At 42.3% G+C, this 23,520-nt stretch overlaps 1 protein-coding gene across 1 annotated transcript in view; it reads left to right on the plus strand.

Annotated features, from left to right (window-relative positions):
- The window catches only part of LOC141271677 (membrane-spanning 4-domains subfamily A member 8-like), a 46,518-nt gene that overhangs the window by 13,310 nt on the left and 9,688 nt on the right, over positions 1 to 23,520 (plus strand). The window contains exons 3-4 of the mRNA XM_073681715.1: positions 20,238 to 20,357; positions 21,496 to 21,552. Of these exons, the coding sequence (XP_073537816.1) occupies positions 20,238 to 20,357; positions 21,496 to 21,552 (177 nt within the window). The remainder of the gene's footprint in view (positions 1 to 20,237; positions 20,358 to 21,495; positions 21,553 to 23,520) is intronic.

The following is a 23,520-nucleotide window of genomic DNA, read 5'->3' on the forward strand; positions in this document are numbered from 1 at the left end:
CATAATTGAGTGATCCCCCTTGTCCTATTTAATAGATTCCCCTTGTCCACTTTTACTCATCCCCAGTTCCTATCTATTTGCCTTATCCCCCACCATATTTAATTAACCCCTGTCCATAATTAATTGATTGATTCCCCAGACCACAATTAATTATTTCCCCAGTCCATATTTATTGATATTATTGATACTTATTGATCCCCAGTCCTTAGTTAATAGACCCACCGTCCATACCTATTTATTTGCTTTACCCTCCATCCTATTTAATTAAACCCCCTGTCCATAATTAATTGATTGATTCCCTAGTCCACAATTAATTATTTCCCCAGTTCATACTTATTGATCCCAGTCCATAGTTAATTGACACACCGTCCATACTTAATTAATCCACCTGACCCACTCAGCTGATCCCCGTCCATACTTAATTGATACTTAATTGATCCCCCGTCCATACTTAACTGATCCCGCGCCGATATCTAATCGATACACTTGCACATCCCTAATTGATCCCCGTCCATACACCTATATATAAATAATTGTGTTTTGTACTTGTACATATATACTGACTGTATCCCCATATTTAGAATGACGTCCATGTTGGCCGGAGCCGTGCAGTGTACATCTTGCGCAATGTATGCATTCCCTGAGCTACCGCTCAGGGATCCATACTGCTGCGAGAGATGTGAGCATATCGTGCACTTGGAAGCCCAAATCCTGGATCTAAGTGCTCAGATAGCGGTACTGAGGAGTATCGACAACATGGAACGGAGTTTGCTGCTCACCGAGCAGACACTCAATGGGTCAACACTGGGGGTGGAGCTTAGTGGGGAAGCGCAGGCTGAACAGGCAGGGATCTGGGTAACAGTTAGAAGGGATAGAGGGAAGAAGTATAGGAAGGCTGGTTCAGAACCGGCATTATTGGAGCACGACAGATCCTCTGACCGCCGGGGGAGTGTATGCTCCAGTAATGAGGGGGAGGGGGGAAGTGTAGGGCAGGCTAGACAGGTCCTGGTAGTGGGTGACTCTATTATTAGGGGGACAGACAGGGCAATCTGTCACAAAGACCGGGATCGCCGAACGGTGTGCTGCCTCCCTGGCGCTCGAGTCCGGCACATCGCGGATCGGGTTGACAGGTTACTGGGTGGGGCTGGCGAAGACCCAGCGGTCATGGTCCACATTGGCACCAATGACAAAGTGAGTGGTAGATGGAGGGTCCTTAAAAATGATTTCAGGGATCTAGGTAGGAAGCTTAGGGCAAGGACCTCCAAGGTAGTTTTCTCAGAAATACTACCAATCCCGCGAGCCACACAGGAGCGCCAACGGGAGGTTAGGGAGGTGAATAAGTGGCTAAAGAGTTGGTGCAAGGCAGAAGGGTTTGGGTTCATGGAGAACTGGGCCGACTTCGCTGTCGGCTACAGGCTCTACCGTAGGGACGGGCTGCACCTCAATGGGGAGGGTGCAGCAGTGCTGGGGAAGAAGATGGCTAATAGGTTGGAGGAGTTTTTAAACTAGAGACGGGGGGGGGAACCAAGGAAATAGGTGGGATGTGAGGCAAGCAAGGGGGAAGGGGAGAAGTGAATATAATGAGGGTGGAGAGGGGGGTGGGGATAGTACAGTTAGATCGTTAGAGAAGAATAGGATGCTAAATAACCCCAAAGTTTTATCTTGCATGCTGACCAACGCAAGAAGCCTGACCAATAAGGCGGATGAGCTGCAGGCGCTTATATCGGAGGAGAGGTATGACATCGTAGGTATAACAGAGACTTGGCTAGACGATAGCTACGACTGGGCGGTAAATTTAACAGATTATAGTTTATTTAGAAGGGACCGGAAACAGGGGAAGGGCGGAGGAGTCTGCTTATATGTAAAGTCACATCTAAAGCCCAGACTAAGGGAAGATATAGGAGAGGGAGAAGAGGGGGTCGAGTCCATGTGGGTAGAGATAGAGGGGGCAAAAAATAATAATAAAATATTACTGGGGGTCTGCTATAAGCCACCCAATATAACAGAGGAGAATGAGAAACTGCTATTAGGACAAATAGACAAAGTAGCAAAACATAATGAGGTGATTGTAATGGGGGACTTCAACTACCCGGATATTGACTGGGAAACAGAAACCTGTAGATCGCAGAAAGGAAAAAGGTTCTTGAAAAATATCAAGGATAATTATCTCTCCCAACTAGTGCAGGAACCAACGAGAGGGAAGGCCGTGTTGGACTTAATATTGACTAATAGGCCTGATAGAATAACTGAGGTACAGATAGGGGGGCACCTAGGTAATAGTGATCATAATATTATCAATTTCAAAATGCCCTTCAGTAGGGTTATCAATAAGGGAACAACTAAAACATTAAACTTTAGGAGGGCGAAGTTTGATCAGCTGAAAGAAAACCTTCAACTTATAGACTGGGACAAAGTTCTTAATCAAGGAAATACGAATAGTAAATGGGAAACCTTCAAAATAATTCTGAATACTCAGTGCGAGAGGTATATACCGTATGGGAATAAAAGGGCCCGAAATAAGAGGAAACCAATATGGTTGAACAAGAACGTAAAAGGGGCGTTAAATAGCAAAAAAGAGGCATTCAAGAGATTAAAACAGGAAAACAGTAAGGAAGCACTAATGTGTTACAAGGAAAAAACGAGAACCTGCAAAAAACAAATAAAAATAGCAAAGGAGGAAACAGAGAGACGTATTGCTAGGGAAAGTAGATCAAATCCCAAACTGTTCTTTACGTATATAAATAGTAAAAGGATTAAATCGAATAATATTGGACCGATAAAAAGTGATGAAGGCAAAATCATAGAGAAAGATGAGGATAAAGCTAATCTATTAAATAAATTTTTTTCGTCAACTTTCACAAAGGAAAAAGAACTAACAGGCGAAATGAGAAGTGACAAACTTAATCCTCCACTAAGTATGACAAATCTAACCCAAGCTGGGGTACAGAAACGCCTCAGTAACATTAAAATAAACAAATCACCAGGACCTGATGGCATACACCCACGGGTACTAAGGGAACTAAGTAATGTGATAGACAGACCGTTATATCTTATATTTAAGGACTCTGTTGAGACTGGGTCTGTACCACTTGATTGGCGACAGGCGAATGTAGTGCCAATATTCAAAAAGGGAGCGAAAAGTGACGCCGGAAACTATCGGCCGGTGAGTCTGACGTCCGTTGTGGGCAAAATTTTTGAAGGCTTTATTAATGAGGCAATCATGGAGCATCTTGATGCTAATAATCTATTAACCCCGAACCAACATGGATTCATGAGGAATCGCTCCTGCCAAACAAACCTGATTGACTTCTACGAGGAGGTTAGCTCTCGAGTAGATCAGGGGGAACCAGTGGATGTCGTGTATCTCGACTTCTCAAAAGCGTTCGATAGCGTGCCACATAATAGGTTGGTATACAAAATGAGAATGATGGGGCTGGGGGAAAATGTCTGCAAGTGGGTAGCTAACTGGCTAAAGGATAGAAGGCAGAGGGTGGTTATAAATGGAATATACTCAGATTGGGTAAGCGTCACTAGTGGGGTACCACAGGGGTCTGTACTAGGCCCAATGTTATTTAATATCTTTATTAACGACATGGTCAACGGGATAAATAGTAAAATATCAATATTTGCAGATGACACAAAGTTATGTAAAACAATTAATACAAAAGAGGACAGTGCAGACCTACAGAGGGATTTGGATAAGCTGGGTAGGTGGAGCATTAAATGGCAAATGAGGTTTAACGAGGAGAAATGTAAGGTCATACATATGGGAAGGAAAAATGGAAGTCACCAGTACTCACTGAATGGGAAATCATTGGGGAATTCAGAGATGGAGAAGGACTTGGGCATCTTGATTGATAGCAAACTAAATTGGAGTGCCCAAAGTCAGGCCGCTGCTGTAAGGGCAAACAGGGTAATGGGATGTATCAGAAGAGGTATAGCTGCAAAGGATGAGAACATTGTTCTTCCACTGTACAAAGCACTGGTCAGACCACACTTGGAATACTGTGCTCAGTTATGGGCCCCAATATATAGAAAGGATATAAATGAGCTTGAAAAGGTACAAAGGAGGGCAACAAAATTAATAAAGGGAATGGAGGGACTGCAATACCCAGAGAGGTTGGCAAAACTAGGACTATTCAGCCTGGAAAAGAGAAGGTTGAGGGGGGACATAATAAATGTGTACAAATATGTTAGGGGACAGTATAGAGACCTTGCCCGGGATTTGTTCAAAAGGAGGGATATTACGGTAACAAGAGGGCATTCACTAAGACTGGAAGAGAAAAGGTTTCAGCACCAGCATAGGAAGGGGTTCTTTACGGTAAGAGCAGTGAGAATATGGAATTCACTGAGTGAGGAGACGGTAATGTCAGATTCACTAAACCAGTTCAAGCGGGGACTGGATGCATTTCTAGATACCAGGCAGATTTCTGCATATACTTAAAAATAAAATAAAATAGTAGGTTGATACAGGGATTTATTCTGACTGCTGGTTTCAGAGTCGGGAGGGAATTTTTCCTCAGGTGAAGATTGGCTAAATCATTTGGGGTTTTTGCCCTCCTCTGGATCAACTTTAGCAATTACAGAACTAACAGGTCGAACTTGATGGACGCAAGTCTTTATTCGGCTTTACTAACTATGTAACTATGTAACTATGTGACCCTCGCATTGTCAAAATGTTGGTGACAGTCATTACTGGTTGGTGACACTTGTAGACCCCCGCTACAAGGAGAACTTTCACTCTCTTATTCCTGAGGTGGAGAGGTCTACAAAAATGGGGCAATGCCAGAAGGCCCTTGCTGCAGAACTCTTAAAAAAATTCCCATCTGAACACGCTAGCGGCAGAGGTCACAGTTCGTTGCCCAACCAAGGCGTACAGGCGAGAGAGATGCAACTCCAATCCAGCAGAGGCAGGGGAACACTGTCAATGTTCTGGGACAGTTTTCTGACACCCGCCCAGCTTACAGGCCCCGAGGCGAGGGGTACTCTCACAAGGAGTGGAAAGTTTCAAAAGATGGTGAGGGAGTACCTTGCCGATCGTACCAGCGTACTCCGTGATTCCTCTGTGCCTTTTAATTATTGGGTATCCAAGCTGGACACTTGGAATGAACTCGTTCTGTACGCCTTGGAGGTCCTGGCCTGCCCTGCCGCTAGCGTGTTATCGGAGCGTGTTTTTAGTGCCGCTGGGGGAATTATAACTGATAAGCGCACTCGCCTGTCAACTGACAATGCTGACAAGCTGACCCTTATCAAAATGAACAAGGGCTGGATTGGGCCAGACTTCTCATCACCACCGAATGACAGCAGAGTAACATAAAGTCAAATCCACTGTGTTATTTCGGGAGGTGTATTCACATGCACCGCTTCACACCCACACATGGGTATACGCTTCCTCGTTTCGGCTGTTTAATCTTCTTCTCCTTATCCTCAGCCTCCACCACCACTATACCACCAGGGTGCCAGCATTGCAAGTTCCTCCGTCCTAATTTTTGGCAGCTTTTGCTGGGACAGCATAAGCAAATACCATGGGACACCCACTCCCCAATAATGGGACTTATGTTTGTTATATGCTGTACTGCATGGCTCTTGTAAGGGGCATTGCAAGTTGCTCTGTCCTTATTTTTGGCAGCTTTTGCTTGCAAGGCATAAGCAAATACTATGGGATACCCACTCCCCAATAATGGGACTTATGTTTGTAATATGCTGTACTGCATGGCTCTTGTAAGGGGCATTGCAAGTTGCTCCGTCCTAATTTTTGGCAGCTTTTGCTGGGAAAGCATAAGCAAATACTATGGGAGACCCACTCCCCAATAATGGGACTTATGTTTGTAATATGCTGTACTGCATGGCTCTTGTAAGGGGCATTGCAAGTTGCTCCATCCTAATTTTTGGCAGCTTTTGCTGGGAAAGCATAAGCAAATACTATGGGAGACCCACTCCCCAATAATGGGACTTATGTTTGTAATATGCTGTACTGCATGGCTCTTGTAAGGGGCATTGCAAGTTGCTCCATCCTAATTTTTGGCAGCTTTTGCTTGCAAGGCATAAGCAAATACTATGGGACACCCACTCCCCCATAATGGGACTTATGTTTGTAATATGCTGTACTGCATGTGACGCGCCCCCTGGGCCGTGTGTACACGTGTGTGGGATACCCGGTGCCGGGTCTCTGGGGTCTGTAGTCTCCGTGGCGGTGACCCGATGCCGTGGCTCAGGCTGGTCAAACCAGTGGCAATCTTTCTTAGGTTTTGAGGTTAATTGTCCGACTGCGCCACCCGTGGATTGCGGTCAGGGAGTACCACCGCTGCGAGGCAGACCGCTGAGGCTGGTGTTGTGTGCGCAGCATAAAATGGGATAACTCCCATCGGGAGGAGTATAGCCTCAGGGCAGTGAGTGTGGATGATGGGGGTGATGGTGCACGAGCGCAGCAGGAATGACTCAGAGTTTTTGCAGTGCAGTTCAGGGTCTTTACTGATGATTATAAGGTAGACCCTCCCGGGAGTACTGGTTAGCATAAGAGGCCTGGTCAGTCTGTGAGCAAGCAGGAGTTCCCCTGGCCAGGTGGAGTTGTAGGCCTCCCCGTCTGTCTGCACTCTTCCTGGCTACCTTGCTGTAAGCGGGTAGAAGTAGCCCACGTCCCTGAGTGTACCGTGTAGTGCTCACCCATATGACTGGTGACTTGGGGCCTTCTATTATCCTCCGCTCCACGACGGCGGTGCTGGTCCCTTGCTTGTGACTGAGCCTCCGGGCTTCTATGGCCAGAGGACCTGAAATCCCCTGCCGGCTGGTTTCTGCTGCTGGATATATAAGTCCTCACAGCTTCGGACTCCTGTGTCCGGTTCCTATTGTCTTCTGCCAGGGCGAGCTCTGCTCAGCTTCCAGCCCCACGTCTTGAGCTCCTAGCTCCTACAGAGCTCCTTGCTGTTACTTTCCCTTGCTCTCACTCTGACTCTGACTGTTCTCTGTTCTCTGACTTACTCAACCCCACCCCTGATCCAGTTTATAAGGGCAGAATTCTCCCCTCCCAGGACTGGGGCAGGAGGATGTTGCATATTTAAGGGATCCTGACCAGGAAACCTCCCACTTGCTCTCCGACGTAATCTCTATTACTGTGGTGACCAGACTCCTGGGGTGCCACACATGGTTCTTGTAAGGGGCATTGCAGTACCTCATAATTTTTGGAAAGCATTCCATTCACTGCTTAGGCCAACAGTGCACAGGAGACCCAGTTGCTATAAATGGAAAAAAAGGTTTAGTTAACGCCCTCTGACCTCCATGTCATTTCCAAGGGGCATTGGAGTGCCTCGAAATTTTTGGTAAGCATTGCACTCACTGTATGCCCTATAACTGTGTAGCCGAACCGCTCCTTTTGTTACAACCGGAGGAGTCTGATAGTCCGGTGGGCTCGGCCAATGCTGCCCTAAAGCAGGCCAGGCTAAGAAAAGTGTGGGAAAGGTTACCGGTACAAATAGGGGTGGCTGGGGACCGAGTATGGACACCCGGCCACCCCCTGGAGGCTGGGGAGCAAGCGGGGACACCCGGCCACCAGGCGGCTGGGGACTGAGTATGGATACCAGGCCGCCGACACAGCCATGGCGTGGTGGCCAGATTCCGCCTCCACATGCCTAAAAGGCCCAATTTAAAGTGCAAGCAAGCAGTATGGTATTGCAGCCTGGGGGTGGGTGGGTGGCAGGCTGCATACTTGCGCTTGCATTGCAAGGAATGGGAGAGGTACAATTGAACACTGCCCTGGGACAAGGACTTGAATGGGGATAGTTGCAAGTCTGCAACGACAGCTGCAAGGTGGGAGGCATCTTCGCATGTACCATGAACAGGGGTTTGGCATGCACACACTACAGCGGAATAGGCTCTCCTTCCCACTAAATGCACTGGGGAGGGCACAGGTAATGTTTTGGTATACGCGCTTAATCTTATGTATAAGGCACACCAGGACAAATAGGGGCGGCTGGGGAATAAGTATGGATACCTCGCTGCCGAAGCAGCCATGAGGTAGTGGCCAGCTTCGGCCTCCTCTAAACTAAAAGGCCCCATTTCAAGTGCAAGCTAGCAGTATGAATTGCAGTCTGGGGGTGGGTGGGTGGCAGGCTGCACACTTACACTTGCATTAAAAGAAAACAAAGCAGATGCTAACTTCTGTCATCATCATCATGCTCCTCACCTTGGCACTCTCAACTCCACCGATGGAGAAGTCAGGGCCCACCGGAGGAGTCTGGTTCTCTGGTGGGCTCGTCCAATGCTGCCTAAAGCAGGCTGGGCTAAGAAAAGTGTGTGGGGGGATGTTCCAAGGAGAAATGGGGGCGGCTGGGGACCGTTTATGGACACCCGACTGCCCCCAGGCGACTGGGGACCGTGTGGACACTCGGCCGCGGGGCGGCTGGGGACTGAATATGGACACCCGGCCGCCGGGCGGCTGGGGACTGAGTATGGATTCCAGGCCGCCAACACAGCCATGACGTGGTGGCCAGATTCCGCCTCCACATGCCTAAAAGGCCCAATTTCAAGTTCAAGCAAGCAAGCAGTATGGTATTGCAGCCTGGGGGTGGGTGGGTGGCAGGCTGCATACTTGCGCTTGTATTGCAAGGAATGGGGGAGGTACAATTGAACACTGCCCTGGGACTAGAACTTGCATGGGGATAGTTGCAAGTCTGCATCTTCTGATGCGGCAAGGATCACTTATGATGGGCACACTTTTAGACAGTGACCTGGGAGTCAGAGATGCTTCCAGGGGTCTTCCCCATGCTGTTCCCATGTCTTTTCAGCACTTTATGCATGTGTCACACAGCACATGGCCAGATAAGGTTGTAAAATGTTAAAATGACATTTCCCGGTGAATGCATTTGTCATAGTTGAAAGCAATGCAAAAGTGCAAAAACGCATAAAAAATGCTACTTGTGAACATAGCCGAAGGTGTGGAGGAGTATTTTTGTTTTTGGTCATTTATTTTAACTTATACACAAGTCTTTTCCCTGGAAAGGATGTTCCTTAACATATTTCACAGGAAAAAAGTTTCACTTTCGTTTTATTGTGAGCCTGTAAAAGTGGCTTAATACCTCTGACCACGTTGTTGACAGCAGTGACCTGGGGGTCAGAAATGCTTCCTGGGGCGATCCCCATGCTGTCCCCATGTCATTTGAGCACTGTCACTATCGTTTTGGGCACTTGTTAGGCTTTTAAAAGACTGCCGGGGGTGCCACCGCAAAAATGCTCGAGTCTCCCATAGACTAACATTGGGCTCGTTGCTCGGGTCGAGCACCCGAGTATCACGGCGAGCTCGGCCCGAGCTTCGAGCACCCGAGCATTTTAGTGCTCGCTCAACACTAGTAACCATGTCACATTTGCCAAGTCCATGAGGTGTCAGAATAACAAAAAATCCCCACAAGTGACAACATTTTGGAAACTCAACCCCTTAACAAATTTATCTAGGGGTGTACTGAGCATGTTTAACCCATAGGTATTTCACAGAATATTTATATCAGAGGCCCATAAAAAAGGATTTTTTTCCACTAAAAAGCCCCCAAATTTTTCATTTTTACAAGGGGTAATAGCAGAAAATGAACTGCAAGAATGGTTACGCAATGTATGCAAAAAGGGACAAAAAGGGACAATATTCCACATACAGGTGCATCTCACTAAATTAGAATATCATCAAAAAGTTAATTTCAGTTCTTCAATACAAAAAGTGAAACTCATATACAGTGAAGGAAATAATTATTTGATCCCTTACGGTTTTTGTAAGTTTTCCCACTGACAAAGACATGATCAGTCTATAATTTTAAGGGTAGGTTAATTTTAACATTAAGAGATAGAATATCCAAAAAAAATCAAGAAAATCACAGTGTATAAATTAGACAATTTTTTTTGCATTTTGCAGTGAGAAATAAGTATTTGATCCCTCTGGCAAACAACACTTAATACTTGGTGGCAAAACCCTTGTTGGCAAGCACAGCAGTCAGACATTGTTTGTAGTTGATGATGAGGGTTGCGCACATGTCAGAAGGAATTTTGGTCCACTCCTCTTTGCAGATCATCTCTAAATTATTCAGATTTTGAGGCTGTCGCTTGGCAACTCGGAGCTTCAACTCCCTCCATAAGTTTTCTATGGGATTAAGGTCTGGATACTGGCTAGGCCACTCCATGACCTTAATCCAATAGAGAGGAGATGATGAAAAGCTGCACTCACCATTCATGTAAAAATACAGGTGGTCCACCTCCTCCCTGCACTCCCTGCTTTACATTCATTTTATCCGAATATGAAATAAAGGACTCTTATTTTTACATAAACGGTGAGTGCAGCTTTTCATCATCTCCTCTCTATTGGACTATTGTTTCTGCATTTTAAAGCTGGCACCGCAAGTTTATGCGATGTGTATTTGCCGTTTGATTCAAGTGCGGTCATTATGCATTTAGAAGGTGGTGCAGGCTCATTCTCCATTTAGTTACACTCCATGACCTTACTGTGCTAATTTTTGAGACACTCCTTTGTTGCCTTGGCTGTATGTTTTGGTTCATTGTCTTGCTGGAAGACCCAGCCACGGCCCATCTTCAATGCTCTTACTGAGGGAAGGAGGTTGTTGGCCAAAATCTCAAAAAACATGACCCCATCCATCTTCCCATCAATACGGTGCAGTCGTCATGTCCCCTTTGCAGAAAAGCACCCCGAAAGTATAATGTTTCCCCCACCATGATTCACGGTTGGGACAATGTTCTTAGGGTTGTACTCATCCTTCTTCTTCCTCCAAACACGGCGAGTTGAGTTAATGCCAAAGAGTTCAATTTTTGTCTCATCTGACCACAGCACCTTCTCCAAATAACTCACAGAATCGTCCAGGTGTTCATTTTCAAACTTCAGACAGGCCTGCACATGAGCCTTCTTGAGCAGAGGGACCTTGCAGACACTGCAGGATTTTAAACCTTTAAGGTGTAATGTGTTACCAATGGTTTTCTTGGTGACTGTGGTTCCAGCTGCCTTGAGATCATTAACAAGTTCCTCCCGTGTAGTTTTAGCATGATCTCTCACCTTCCTCATGATCAAGGATACCCCACGAGGTGAGATTTTGCATGGTGCCCCAGATCGATGTCGATTGACAGTCATTTTGTATTTCTTCCATTTTCTTACTATTGCACCAACAGTTGTCTCCTTCTCACCCAGCATCTTACTTATGGTTTTGTAGCCCATTCCAGCGTTGTGCAGGTCTATGATCTTGTCCCTGACATCCTTAGAAAGCTTTTTGGTCTTGCCCATGTTGTAGAGGTTAGAGTCTGACTAATTAATTGAGTCTGTGGACAGGAGTCTTTTATACAGGTGACTATGTAAGACAGCTGTCTTTAATGCAGGTAACGAGTTGATTAGGACCGTCTAACTGGTCTGAAAGACCCAGAACTCATAATGGTTTGTCGAGGATGAAAAAAAATGTATCTAGTTTATACAATGTGATTTTCTTGATTTTTTTTTGGGTGGGGGGGGGATATTCTATCTCTCAATGTTAAAATTAACCTACCCCTAAAATGATACACTGTTCATGTCTTTGTCAGTGGGCAAACTTACAAAAACAGCAAGGGATGAAATAATTATTTCCTTCACTATATTATGTAGAGTCATTACAGAGTGATCTATTTCAAGTGTTTATTTCTGTTAATGTTGATGATTATGGCTTATAGCCAATAAAAACACAAAAGTCATCGTCTCAGTAAATTAGAATACTTTATAACAACAGCTTGAAAAATGTTTTTAAAATCTGAAATGTTGGCCTACTAAAATTTATGTTCAGTAAATGCACTCAATACTTGGTCGGGGCTCCTTTTGCATCAATTACTGCATCAATGCGGTATGGCATGGAGGCTATCAGCCTGTGGCACTGCTGAGGTGTTATGGAAGCCCAGGTTGCTTTGATAGCAGCCTTCATTAACTCAGTAAATTAGAATAATTAACAAAAAACACCTACAAAGGCTTTCTTAGCATTTAAAAAGGTCCCTTAGTCTGCTTCAGTAGGCTCCGCAATCATGGGAAAGACTGCTGACTTGACAGATGTCCAGAAGGCAATCATTGACACTAAGTAAATGCAAAGTAAATTTTGCATTTAATTTGGAAATCAAGGTCCCAGAGTCTGGAGGAAGAGTGGTGAGACACACAATCCAAGCTGCTTGAGGTCATGTGTGAAGTTTCCACAATCAATGATGTTTTGGGGAGCCGTGTCATTTACTGGTGTAGGTCCATGTGTTTTATCAAGACCAAAGTCGGCACAGCCGTCTACCAGGAAATTTTAGAGCACTTCATGCTTCCCTCTGCCGACAAGGTTTTTGGAGGTGGAAATTTCATTCTCCAGCAGGACTTGGCAATTGTCCATACTGCCGAAAGTACCAATACCTGGTTTAAAAACAACAGTATCACTATGCTTGATTAGTCAGCAAACTCGCCTGACCTTAACCCCATAGAGAATCTATGGGGTATTGTCAAGAGGAAGATGAGAGACACCAGACTCAACAATGCAGACGAGCTGAAGGCTGGTATCAAAGCAAGCTGGGCTTCCATAACACCTCAGCAATGCCACAAGCTGATAGCCTCCATGTCACGCTGCATTGATGCAGTAATTGATGTAAAAGGAGCCCCGACCAAGTTTTGAGTGCATTTACTGATCATACAATTCAGTAGGCCAACATTTCGGATTTTAAAAACATTTTTCAAGCTGTTGTTATAAAGTATTCTAATTTACGGAGATAATGACTTTTGTGTTTTCGTTGGCTGTAAGCCATAATCATCAACATTAACAGAAATAAACACTTGAAATAGATCACGCTGCTTGTAATGACTCTTATAATATATGAGTTTTTGATGATATTCTAATTTAGTGAGATGCACCTGTATGTGTTCAGAAACCACTGTTTAGGCATGCACAATTCCCTGGTAAACCACAGTTTTGTGCCTGTCTAAATAGGATACCACTGGAACAGAGGCCAGAGAGAGTCCAAAGTTACTACATTTGCCTCTTTATAGTGAATGGTTCCATCAGCAGTTTGGTCTGAATCATGATTTTTAAAGATTTAGATGGAAAACCTGACATAGGTCCTCAGGGTAGAGCAAATAATAAATGTGAACTGAGTCTTATTGCGATCTTTGGGAGGCAGAATGAACAAAAAACAGCAGTTCAAGAATTCTTTTTATTTATTTGTATTTTCGATGTTCACTGGACGTTATATATGATTAGACAACTTTATTCTGTGGATCAGTACAATTACAGTGATTGCAAATTTATATATTTTTTTGTTGTGGCTTTGCTAAGTTTTCACACTAAAAACAAAGTAAAAAAAAAAGTTATTTCATCACCATATACTCAGCTATAACTTTTTTATTTTTCCAATGACAGAACTGTATGAGGGCTTGTTTTCTGAAGGATAACTTGACATTTTTACTAGTGCCATTTTGAGGCACATAACAAATGTTGATTGCTTTAAATTCAGATTTTTTGGATACAAACTGAGCAAAAAAAAACAATTCTGGAGTTATTTATTTATTTTTTGCTGTTTACCGCAAAGCTTTATTCTTCTTGGCTTTGCTTGTCGCAGAGTGCATCTTCTTACAGTCACCACTGTACTTACGAGAGCTTCACTCAGCAAGATATCTTGAGTAAACAGTATTTACTTCATACTGTTTAAACATGAGATACAATTCAGTGTCACACAGTCCGTGTGCTGCTGACATAACACATTCAGGGAAAAAAAGAAACAGGAAGTAAAAACAACCAACAATTGAGAGCTTTCCTCCCCTCATTACAGCAAGCATATAACTTTACACACTATCACCATCTGCTGTCTAGTTAGTATAAAGTCCTCCTTACACTTATAATAAGTTCTAATCTGTTGCATATGCCTACACCCTTTCTCAACAGTAAGGACTTATTCAATCAAACCCAACTTTTTTATTAGTCTCTGGTGTTTGTCAGCATTCAACGCCTTCGTGAAGATGTCTGCTGTCATTTCTTCAGTAGGACAATACTCTAACTTCAAGACTCCTTGTTCCTGATGATCTCTCAAGAAATGATATTTCACATCAATATGCTTGGTTCTTGGATTGACTCTTTCCATCTGAGCAAGAACAAGACAGCCTTGATTGTCCTCTTTCAGTTTTGTTGGTTCCAACTGTGGTTGTCCTAATTCTGTGAACAATTGTCTTAACCACAGTACTTCTTGACTCGCATGTGCTGCGGCAACATATTCTGCTTCTGTTGAAGACAGTGTCACAATTGACCGTTTCTTACTTGTCCAACTTATTGGTCCACCTGAGAGAAAAAAAATATGTCCACTGGTAGATCTTCTGTCAGTTGGATCTCCAGCCCAATCTGCATCAACATATCCTGTTAAAATGCAATTATCACTTGTGGGTAATTTCAGCTTAACATTGCTAGTTCCTTTCAAATAATGCATTACTCTCTTCATGGCATTCCAATCAGCTTTATTTGGTTTTGATACCTTTCTACTTAGGATTCCTACTGCTGTTGCGATGTCTGGTCTTGTAATGGTCGCTAGATACAGTAGTTTTCCTATTGCTGTTCTGTATTCTTCATTATTTGGTAGCATATTTTTTCACTGTTCATCTCTTTGAGATAATTAGTTTCCATTGGAGACTTTACTGGTTTTGCATCCTTTAATCCAAATTTTTCTGTTATGTCTTGAATCATGTGATTTTGATTCAGTAGGAAACTTCTGTCTTCTTCTCTTTCTACCTGTATTCCTAGGTACTGTTTTATATTTCCCAAGTCTTTGATTTCGAAATGTTGCTTCAGGATTTTTAGAATGTTTTCTTTATCCCTTTCTTGTTTAAAACAAATCAAAATGTCATCTACATATATGAGTACATAAATCCATCTATTAATCAGCCTTTTTGTGTACAAGCTTGGATCAGCTTAGCTTCTTTGAAATTTTTCATTTGTAAGTGCTTCCGTGATTTTGTCATTCCACGCTTTAGCTGTTTGCTTTAAACCATATATGCTTTTCTGTAGTTTGCAAACTTTGTTTGGATTTCTTTCATCTTTGAATCCTGGAGGTTGTTCCATGTAAATGTCTTCTGTTAAATCTCCATTCAGAAAAGCTGTCTTTACATCCAGATGTCTCAGTTCCATCTGTTTCATTGCTGCAACTGTAAGTAAAGTTCTTATTGTAGTGTGTTTGACAACTGGAGCAAATGTCTCATCATAGTTGTCTCCATATTTTTGAGAATACCCTTTAGCTACGAGTCTTGCTCGGTATCTTTCAGCTGTGCCATCTGTTTGGTATTTTACTTTAAAAATCCATTTACATCCTATGGCTTTTCTTCCTTCTGGTAAATGTTAGTGTCCATGTAATGTATTTGAATCATGCTTGGATTTAATTTCTGTTTCTGATGCTTCTATCCATTTATTAGCTTCTTCTTCAGGAGTTTTAGATATGTCTTCCCAAGAGGTAGGCTTATAGATTTTTCTTATGCTTGTCTTGTATGAGAGACGTTTTGGTGGTTTTCCTTTGTTCTCTCTCATTGAACGTCTTGGTTCTGTGACTGTTTGTAGCTGTGATTCTTCACTTTCAGTATTTTGTTCTTCATTAATTTCTACTTCTTTCTCATCAGATATTTCATCAGTTATGTCACTATTGTTTTACTCATTTTTTGTTTCAACTGAAATCATAATGTCTTCATTTAAATCTTCAATGAATGTCACAGTGTTACTCACCGTAACTCTGTCTGTTTTGGGATCTAGGATTCTATATCCTTTGCAATTTTCACTATATCCAACAAATATTCCTTCCATGGATCTGTTTTGAAGTTTGGAACATTTTTCTGTTGGAATGAATATAAAAACTTTACATCCAAAAACTTTTAAATGATTGACACTTGGTTTCATACCTTGCCACAGTTCATATGGAGTTTTCGTCAGTTTTCTGGAAAAAAGTCGGTTCTGTAGATATGTAGCTGTCATTGCTGCCTCACCCCAATATTTCTCTGGTAGTTTGGAATCAGTCAGCATGCATCTTATCATTTCTGTTAGAGTTCTGTTTTTCCTTTCTGCTACTCCATTTTGTTCAGGTGTGTATGGAACAGTTTTCTGGTGTTCTATTCCATTTTGTCTTAAGTAGTCTTCTATTCTGTGACCTGTAAATTCACCTCCATTATCACTTCTGATAACAATTGGCTTCCTTTGAAATTTGTTACTTGATCTTGTTACATAGTCCACAAGTTTATCAAAAACTTCACTTTTGTTCTTAATTAAGTATGTTACTGTGTATCTTGAGTAGTCGTCTATAAAAGTCAACATGTATCTATTGCCTCCAGATGTAGTCACTTTCATGGGTCCACATACATCAGTATGAACCAAATCAAGTGGTCTTTCACTTTTCATCTCACTTTCTTTTGGAATAGATATCCTTGTGACTTTGGATTTTATACAACATTCACATCTTACGGTAATTGAGCAATCTGATATCTTTAAATCTTTTGTCAATTCTTTTCTCTGTAGTTCCCTTATACTGTTAGGGAGTCTATGTCCTAGACGTCTATGCCACATGTGAATACAGTTTTTGTGATCATGTGTACATACCTTCATCTGTTCCTTTGGTGTGTCAAAATGATATAATTGTTCATCTGCCTTGACTTTGGTTATCACTTTGTTTCCTGCAATAATTGCACACTCATTGTCTTTGAATTTTACTGTAAGTCCTTTTACTGTTAAATGTTTCACAGATAATAATCCGCCTTCCAATTTTGTAACATATAACACATCCTGTTCAAGTATTTTTGAATCTTGTCCGAACTTGTTTGAACAATTTAGCATACCTTGTCTGATACCTTCTGCGGTTATTTTGCTTCCATCTGCAAGATAAATGGCTTCTTTCTTATCTAAATCGAGATCAGTAAAGAAATTCTTGTCACTTGTCATATGACTTGATGCTCATGAATCAATAAACCAACCAAGTGATGATTTCTTGTCTGTTACTTTAAATGTGCCATTCCAATTATTCTCACATGAATCAGAAATTGTGTTTTTTACTTTCTGTGTATGCTTTTCATGTTGTAATTTTTGTTGTTCTGCTTTCCATATGGTACAGTCTTTCTTTAAATGACCTTTTTTCTTACATCTGAAGCATTCTCTTGTCTCTTTATTATAGGGTTTTTTTAAATTCTGTAGCTTTAAGAGCATTTTCACTGTCCTTTTCAGTAGAAGAATTATTTCTTTGTTCTTTTCTTCTCTGATATTCATCTATTAGTCTTGTTTTCACAAAATCTAATGTAATGTCAGTTTCTGGTCTCGTCTTAAGGGCATTTATCAAGGCTGTATACGAATCTGGTAAACTGCACAATAATATGGCTGCTACATGACTATCTTTAATGTCTTCACCAATAGATCTTAGCTGTGAAATCACTTCCATCATTGAGAATATGTGCTTCTGCATGTCGTCATTTGCACTCAATCTCATACTGTAAAGCTTTCTTAATAAAAATAACTTGTGATTCAAGCGAGGTCTTTCATACAGTTTTCTTAATTCTTCCCACATTCCTTTAGCTATTTCTTATATATTAATTGAGCATCATCCACTAATAAGCTAATGGTGGCTCTCACTTGTCTATTCTTTTTATCCCATGTCTGATTATCTTGATCTGGTCTTTCTGTAACAATTACTTCCCATAAATCATCCTGAGATAACAACATCTCTACTTTGAATTTCCATAACTGATAATTTTCACTATTCAGTTTAGCTACTGTGAATTTCAGTTCTGTGTTACTCATCATCTTTATATAGTCTTACTTGTTTAGAGAGTTGTACTGAAGATATTCTCCTGTTTTTTCTTCTTGCTGATAGTTCCTGTATGTCCTGTCTGTGTTGAATTCTCTGTAATTATATCCAGCTCCTGGGATCATGAATTCCTCTGTCACTCTGTATCTGGATTTATTTCCTTCTGTTTACAGAGCTTATCTGTGTGCTCCGTTATCTGGGGTTATAAACCAGGATCCTCTTGTAGTGCAGGCCTGTAGTGTCTGGGCTTTAGTGTCTGGGTTCCGGCCTTGGCCCATAACCTGTCGCAGAGTGCATCTTCTTACAGTCACCACTGTACTTACGAGAGCTTCAATCAGCAAGATATCTTGAGTAAACAGTATTTACTTCATACTGGTTAAACATGAGATACAATTCAGTGTCACACAGTCCGTGTGCTGCTGACATAACACATTCAGGAAAAAAAGAAAACACATGAAGTAAAAACAATCAACAATTGAGAGCTTTCCTCCCCTCATTACAGCAAGCATATAACTTTACACACTATCACCATCTGCTGTCTGGTTAGTATAAAGTCCTCTTTTCACTTATAATAAGTTCTAATCTGTTGCATATGCCAACATTGCTGCCTTCAGTCTGAATCTACAATGTACACTCTGCAATCAATAAAGATGGAGAACTCTAGTTCTGTTAATTTTGATCAAAGTGTGTATGCCCATCTGCCAATCACAAGGCATCCTCTTTTAGGCCGGTTTCACATGTCCGGATATTTCCGATACCGGAAACACCGGTACCAGAGATATCAGTGTCCTATGTGTCCGAGTGTGTCACACGTGTGGCAACCATATGCCGCCCGTGTGCCACACAAGGAACACACGGACCAGCGCCTGAGAATCAGCGTTACAGTTAGCGCTGTTCCCTCCCAAGCCCCAGTTCTGAATGTTGCCCTCATCTTGGTTCCCTGCCGGCGCTGCCATCAAGACCAGCAGGGACAATGATGAGGATAGTGGTAGTCTGCTCCTGCAGTGTCACCATCTGTAAAAATAAGAATAAAATAATAAAATCCATATACTCACCTCTCCTAGGTGTCCCCCGCTGTAATCCTCTGACCACTGACACCGAGGAGCCGGGGAGAATGAGCGGCTCCCGGGCTACGCTCAGTGAGTGACTGGACACCGCTCCTGAGCTGCAGCTTCGGAGCCGCTCATTCTCGCTGGCTCCTCGGCATCAGTTGTCAGAGGATTACAGTGGGGAGACACCTAGGAAAGGGGAGTATATGTATTTTATTATTTTATTCTTATTTTTACAGATGGGGACACTACAGGAGCAGACTACCACTACCCTCATCATTGTCCCTGCTGGAGCTGATCACGGCACGTGCAGGGAACCATGATGAGGGCAACATTCAGCACCTGGCACTTAGGAACAGTGCTACCTGTAGCGCTGAATCCCAGGCGCCGGTCCGTGTCACACTGATGACACACGGATGTCATTCGTTTATGTTCAGCGTAAGCCACTTTTGCGGACCGTATATTCGCAAAGAAACGGACATGTTAGTGTGTGGAGCACACAGACACATGGTCCATGGAAGCACTGACAGGTGCGCAGACCCATAGATTTTAATGGGTCTGTGTGTGTCAATGACACCGGTACGTGTGAAAACTGCCACCACTCGTACCAGAGATACTGACTAGTGTTGAGCGAGAATGTTCTATTAACCCTTTCGCCGAGTGTGCTCGGGCCGAGCTTCGAGTATTTACAGCTGCTCGGTGATAAGGTTAAATCGCTCCCGTGTGCATGATTTGCGACTGTTTGACAGTTTTACTACATGTGAGGAATGTCTATTTCTTACACATTCCTCACATGTAATAAAACTGTCAAACAGTTGCAAATAATGCACATGGGAGCGAGTCAACCTTATCACCGAGCAGCTGTAAATACTCGGAGCTCGGCCCGAGCATACTCGGACAGAACATACTCGCTCAACCCTAATACTGACGTGTGAAAGAACCCTTAGATGGGACACTATACTAAAGACACACCTCTCTGTGTGCCTTGGCCTCAAATGAACTGAGGAAAATTAGGAGCCAGCTATACGTTGCTTTACGTAAAAACCTGGGCCGGCAAACATCTAAAGGATGAGCAGGTGCATTGATTTTTAAGTCAGTTTAAAAATCATTATCTGCAGCACTTCATCCCACTTACATGGGTGATTTATTGCCAATTAATTGACATTCTATAAGCACTGAACGTTCATTTTTTGCTCATAGAACTTTGTATATAGCCTATAAGTGATTGCTCAATGGGCTGGACAATGCTGTATAACCCTGCCATTAGTTTCTTTCAAGCAAGGCAAACTTTAGATGAGTTTTTGACTGTTGTGTATTTCTGTGACCATTGTTACCAAAACTGAAACACTGATTGCTCATAAACCAGTATGTAAATGTATGATGCCAAACTCTTCTTTTAACCCATTGCAGGCTGTTCAGATCTCTTTGGGCTTTGTACAAATCTTAGTGGGCACTGTGCTGCTCTACACATTTAATGCCTATACTTCAGTGACAGCTTACAGCTTCATTGTTTACTGGGGAGGAGCATGGGTAAGTAAAGATCCCACCTCTTTCATGGCTTATTATTTTGAGATATCATTGTTAATATATTTTTTTTTTATAAATATTCATTGTATTTTGTATTATTTCTGAAAACTAATTGAAGAAAATTGGGTTATCAGTGATCACCAAAGGCAAACTGGTTGTTATGGCAGTACCTAAGCGACCATGACCAAGCAAGGTCCACAACTAAGGGTCCATTTACACTGCAAAATTATCATGAAAGAGCATTTCTGGGGACACTTGTATCACAATAATCTAAGCAGGCTGTTGAGCACCCAATGAGCAAGCAGAATGTTTGTTTGTTGGGTGGAATGAACTTTTGTGCTGCACAGAAGATCATCACCCTCAGCAGCACATTGAAACAAACATCATAGAAAACAGAACCAGAGCTGCCAAGAACAATGGTAGCCGAGGGCGCACTGAACGATCTATTACAGATTGTTCACTGTGTAACCAGGCTTTTAAGCGACTGCTGATCAGCAAACAAGTTACTTATCACGGTTCGTTTAGGGTAGTCAGTTTCATCACTCTTTGGTCTTCCCATCAATGGAACTGATGTTCTGTTGACAATATATTAGACATCAATTATATGTCTTTGCTCTGGTTATGTCCTAAATGATTTTGGTACATGGTCTGCTAATTACTGCTAGCATACGCTAGCACCATGTCAATGGTGGGTGTCTGACTACTAAGACCCTCATGATCCTGAGAATGAGGTGTCCACAAAGCTGGTTCAGCACTGAGACTCATGTACAGTGTCTCTCTAAGGCAACATAACTACTCAAGTGAATAGGTCTGTTACAAGAAACTCTACTGGCGACCTTTAGTGGATAATTAATTGGAGAGCAGCGCAAAAGGGAATCCCTCCATTATGACCTCATGTCATATTAGAACACTTTACAATGGGTTTGCAATACTTTTCCATAGGGTCTCCTCCCCCTCTTTGTTATAACAGCATTTCACATTTTAATGTGCTAACATTCTAGGTTGCACTAATTATGATGTGTTCTTAATGGACCAATTTGTTTGCTATTGCCATATGCTATTTTTTTAGGATTTGTAAACTGACTGCCAATGATTATTTCGTCACAAATTAGAACTGTACCTTATATTTTGTTCACTGCAGTACATTATTTCGGGATCAGTGATGGTCGCAGCTGCAGACAAAACATCTCGCAGTCTGGTGAGTGTTCTTTTTCCATCAAATAAGCAAATAAGAAAAGAGATAGCAAGAAATTTATGAGCTACAGTAATAGCTAGCTGCCATTTAGAGGCTTCTGTCATGGAAACTGTCCACTGCAACTTTGCGCATTAGGCCACGTTCACACTTTCAGTATTTGGTCAGTATTTTACCTCAGTATTTCTAAGGTAATATCAGGAGTGGAACAGTCAGAAGAAAAGTATAAGGTTTCTTACACACATCAGTGTGTCCGGTACGTGTGGTGACAGTTTCCACATGCACTGGAGACACACGTAGACCCATTCAAATTAATGGGTGTCCACGGACAGTTTGCACGGGCCGCAAAACATCCCACACTGATGACACACGGATGACATCTGCATGACACGTACCGACGCTTAGGAATCAGCGGTACAGTTAGCGCTGTTCCCAAGCGCCGGGTGCTGAATGCTGCCCTCATCACTGTTCCCTGCTGGCGCTGCGATCAGCGCCAGCAGGGGATAATGATGAGAGTAGTATTCTGCTCCCGGTGTCTCCACCTGTAAAAACAAGAATAAAATATAAAAATCCATGTACTCACCTGTCCTATTACAGCGAGGGACACTTAGGTGAGTATATGGATTTTTTTATTTTATTCTTATTTTTACAGGTGGAGACACCGGGAGCAGACTACTACTCTCATCATTGTCCCCTGCTGGTGCTGATCGCAGCACCAGCAAGGAACAATGATAAGGGCAGTGTTCAGCACCCGGCTCTTGGGAACAGCGCTAACTGTACACTGATTCCCAAGCACCGGTACATGTGCTCTTGATGTGGCACGGTTGTCACACATGTGCCACACAGGTGCACACAGACACCTCCGGTACTGGTTTTTCCAATACCGGAAATATCAGAATATGTGAAAGAGAACTAATAGAAACACGTCACCACTTCTGTATTACTCACCAAATCCTGGTTTTGGCTTATAAATACTGAGGTAAAATACTAACCAAATAATGAAAATATGAACATGGCCTTATTATGTCTACCATACCAAATGACATGAAGTATTCTGCCAGCAATGCGGAAGTGTCCAAAAAAGTGCAGTAAAGCTATGTTCACATGCAGCATTTTTTCCAACATTTTTTGCTGTGTTTTTTTATGCAAATTAAAAATTGTTTTTTAGCAGTGCTAGCAAAAGCTACGATATTTCAGATATTTCATGCACACTCTTGGTTTTTTTCCTGAATGAATTTGAGAACTTCAATGTTTTTTAAATCTGCAACATGTCAATTCTTTCAGCATTTTCTCAGTATTTTTTTTCACCTTAGAAAGCAATGAGAAAGTGATAAAATGCTAAAACAAAAGTTTTAGCTGCTTTTATGATGCATTTTCAGTGAATAAAATTAACTTTATTAAACATTTACTGCAGACAAAGCACACATGTAATCTGTACCCAAAAAGCGCTGCAAAAACACCATGAAAAATGGCCAAAAAAACATGCATTTTGAACACTGTTTTGCTGCGAAAAGAGCAGGTTTTGGCTGCCGAAAAAAAAACTGCAAAAACACTGCATGTGAACATACCATAAGAGTATGTGCACAAGAGAAGAATTTGTTGCAGACGTTTCTGCTGCAAATACTGGTGTTGGCAAGAAAAACACATTTTTGCCAAATTTTGTATGCATTTTTGCCATATTTTTTTCATGCGATTTCCTCATTCATTAGAATAGGTGAAGAACGCTGAAAAAAGCGCTGAAAGAATTGACAAGTTGCAGAAAAGAAACTACTGCAAATCTGCAAGGAAAAAATAAACAAAGTGTGCAAGAGATTTCAGGAATCTGATTCACTTTGTTGGTTCTAGGAAATCCTTCGTTATTTGTGACCAAACTGTGTGAAAAAAAAGTGGACAAAAATGCAGCAAATAATTCTATCATTTTATCCCTATCTTTGTTCCTGCTATAATAATGCCCATACAAATGTGCCAGCCAAA

This window comes from Phyllobates terribilis, unplaced genomic scaffold (genome assembly GCF_046119375.1).
Source record: "Phyllobates terribilis strain yellow unplaced genomic scaffold, ASM4611937v1 Scaffold_5__5_contigs__length_657084704, whole genome shotgun sequence".
NCBI classification, from domain to species: domain Eukaryota; kingdom Metazoa; phylum Chordata; class Amphibia; order Anura; family Dendrobatidae; genus Phyllobates; species Phyllobates terribilis.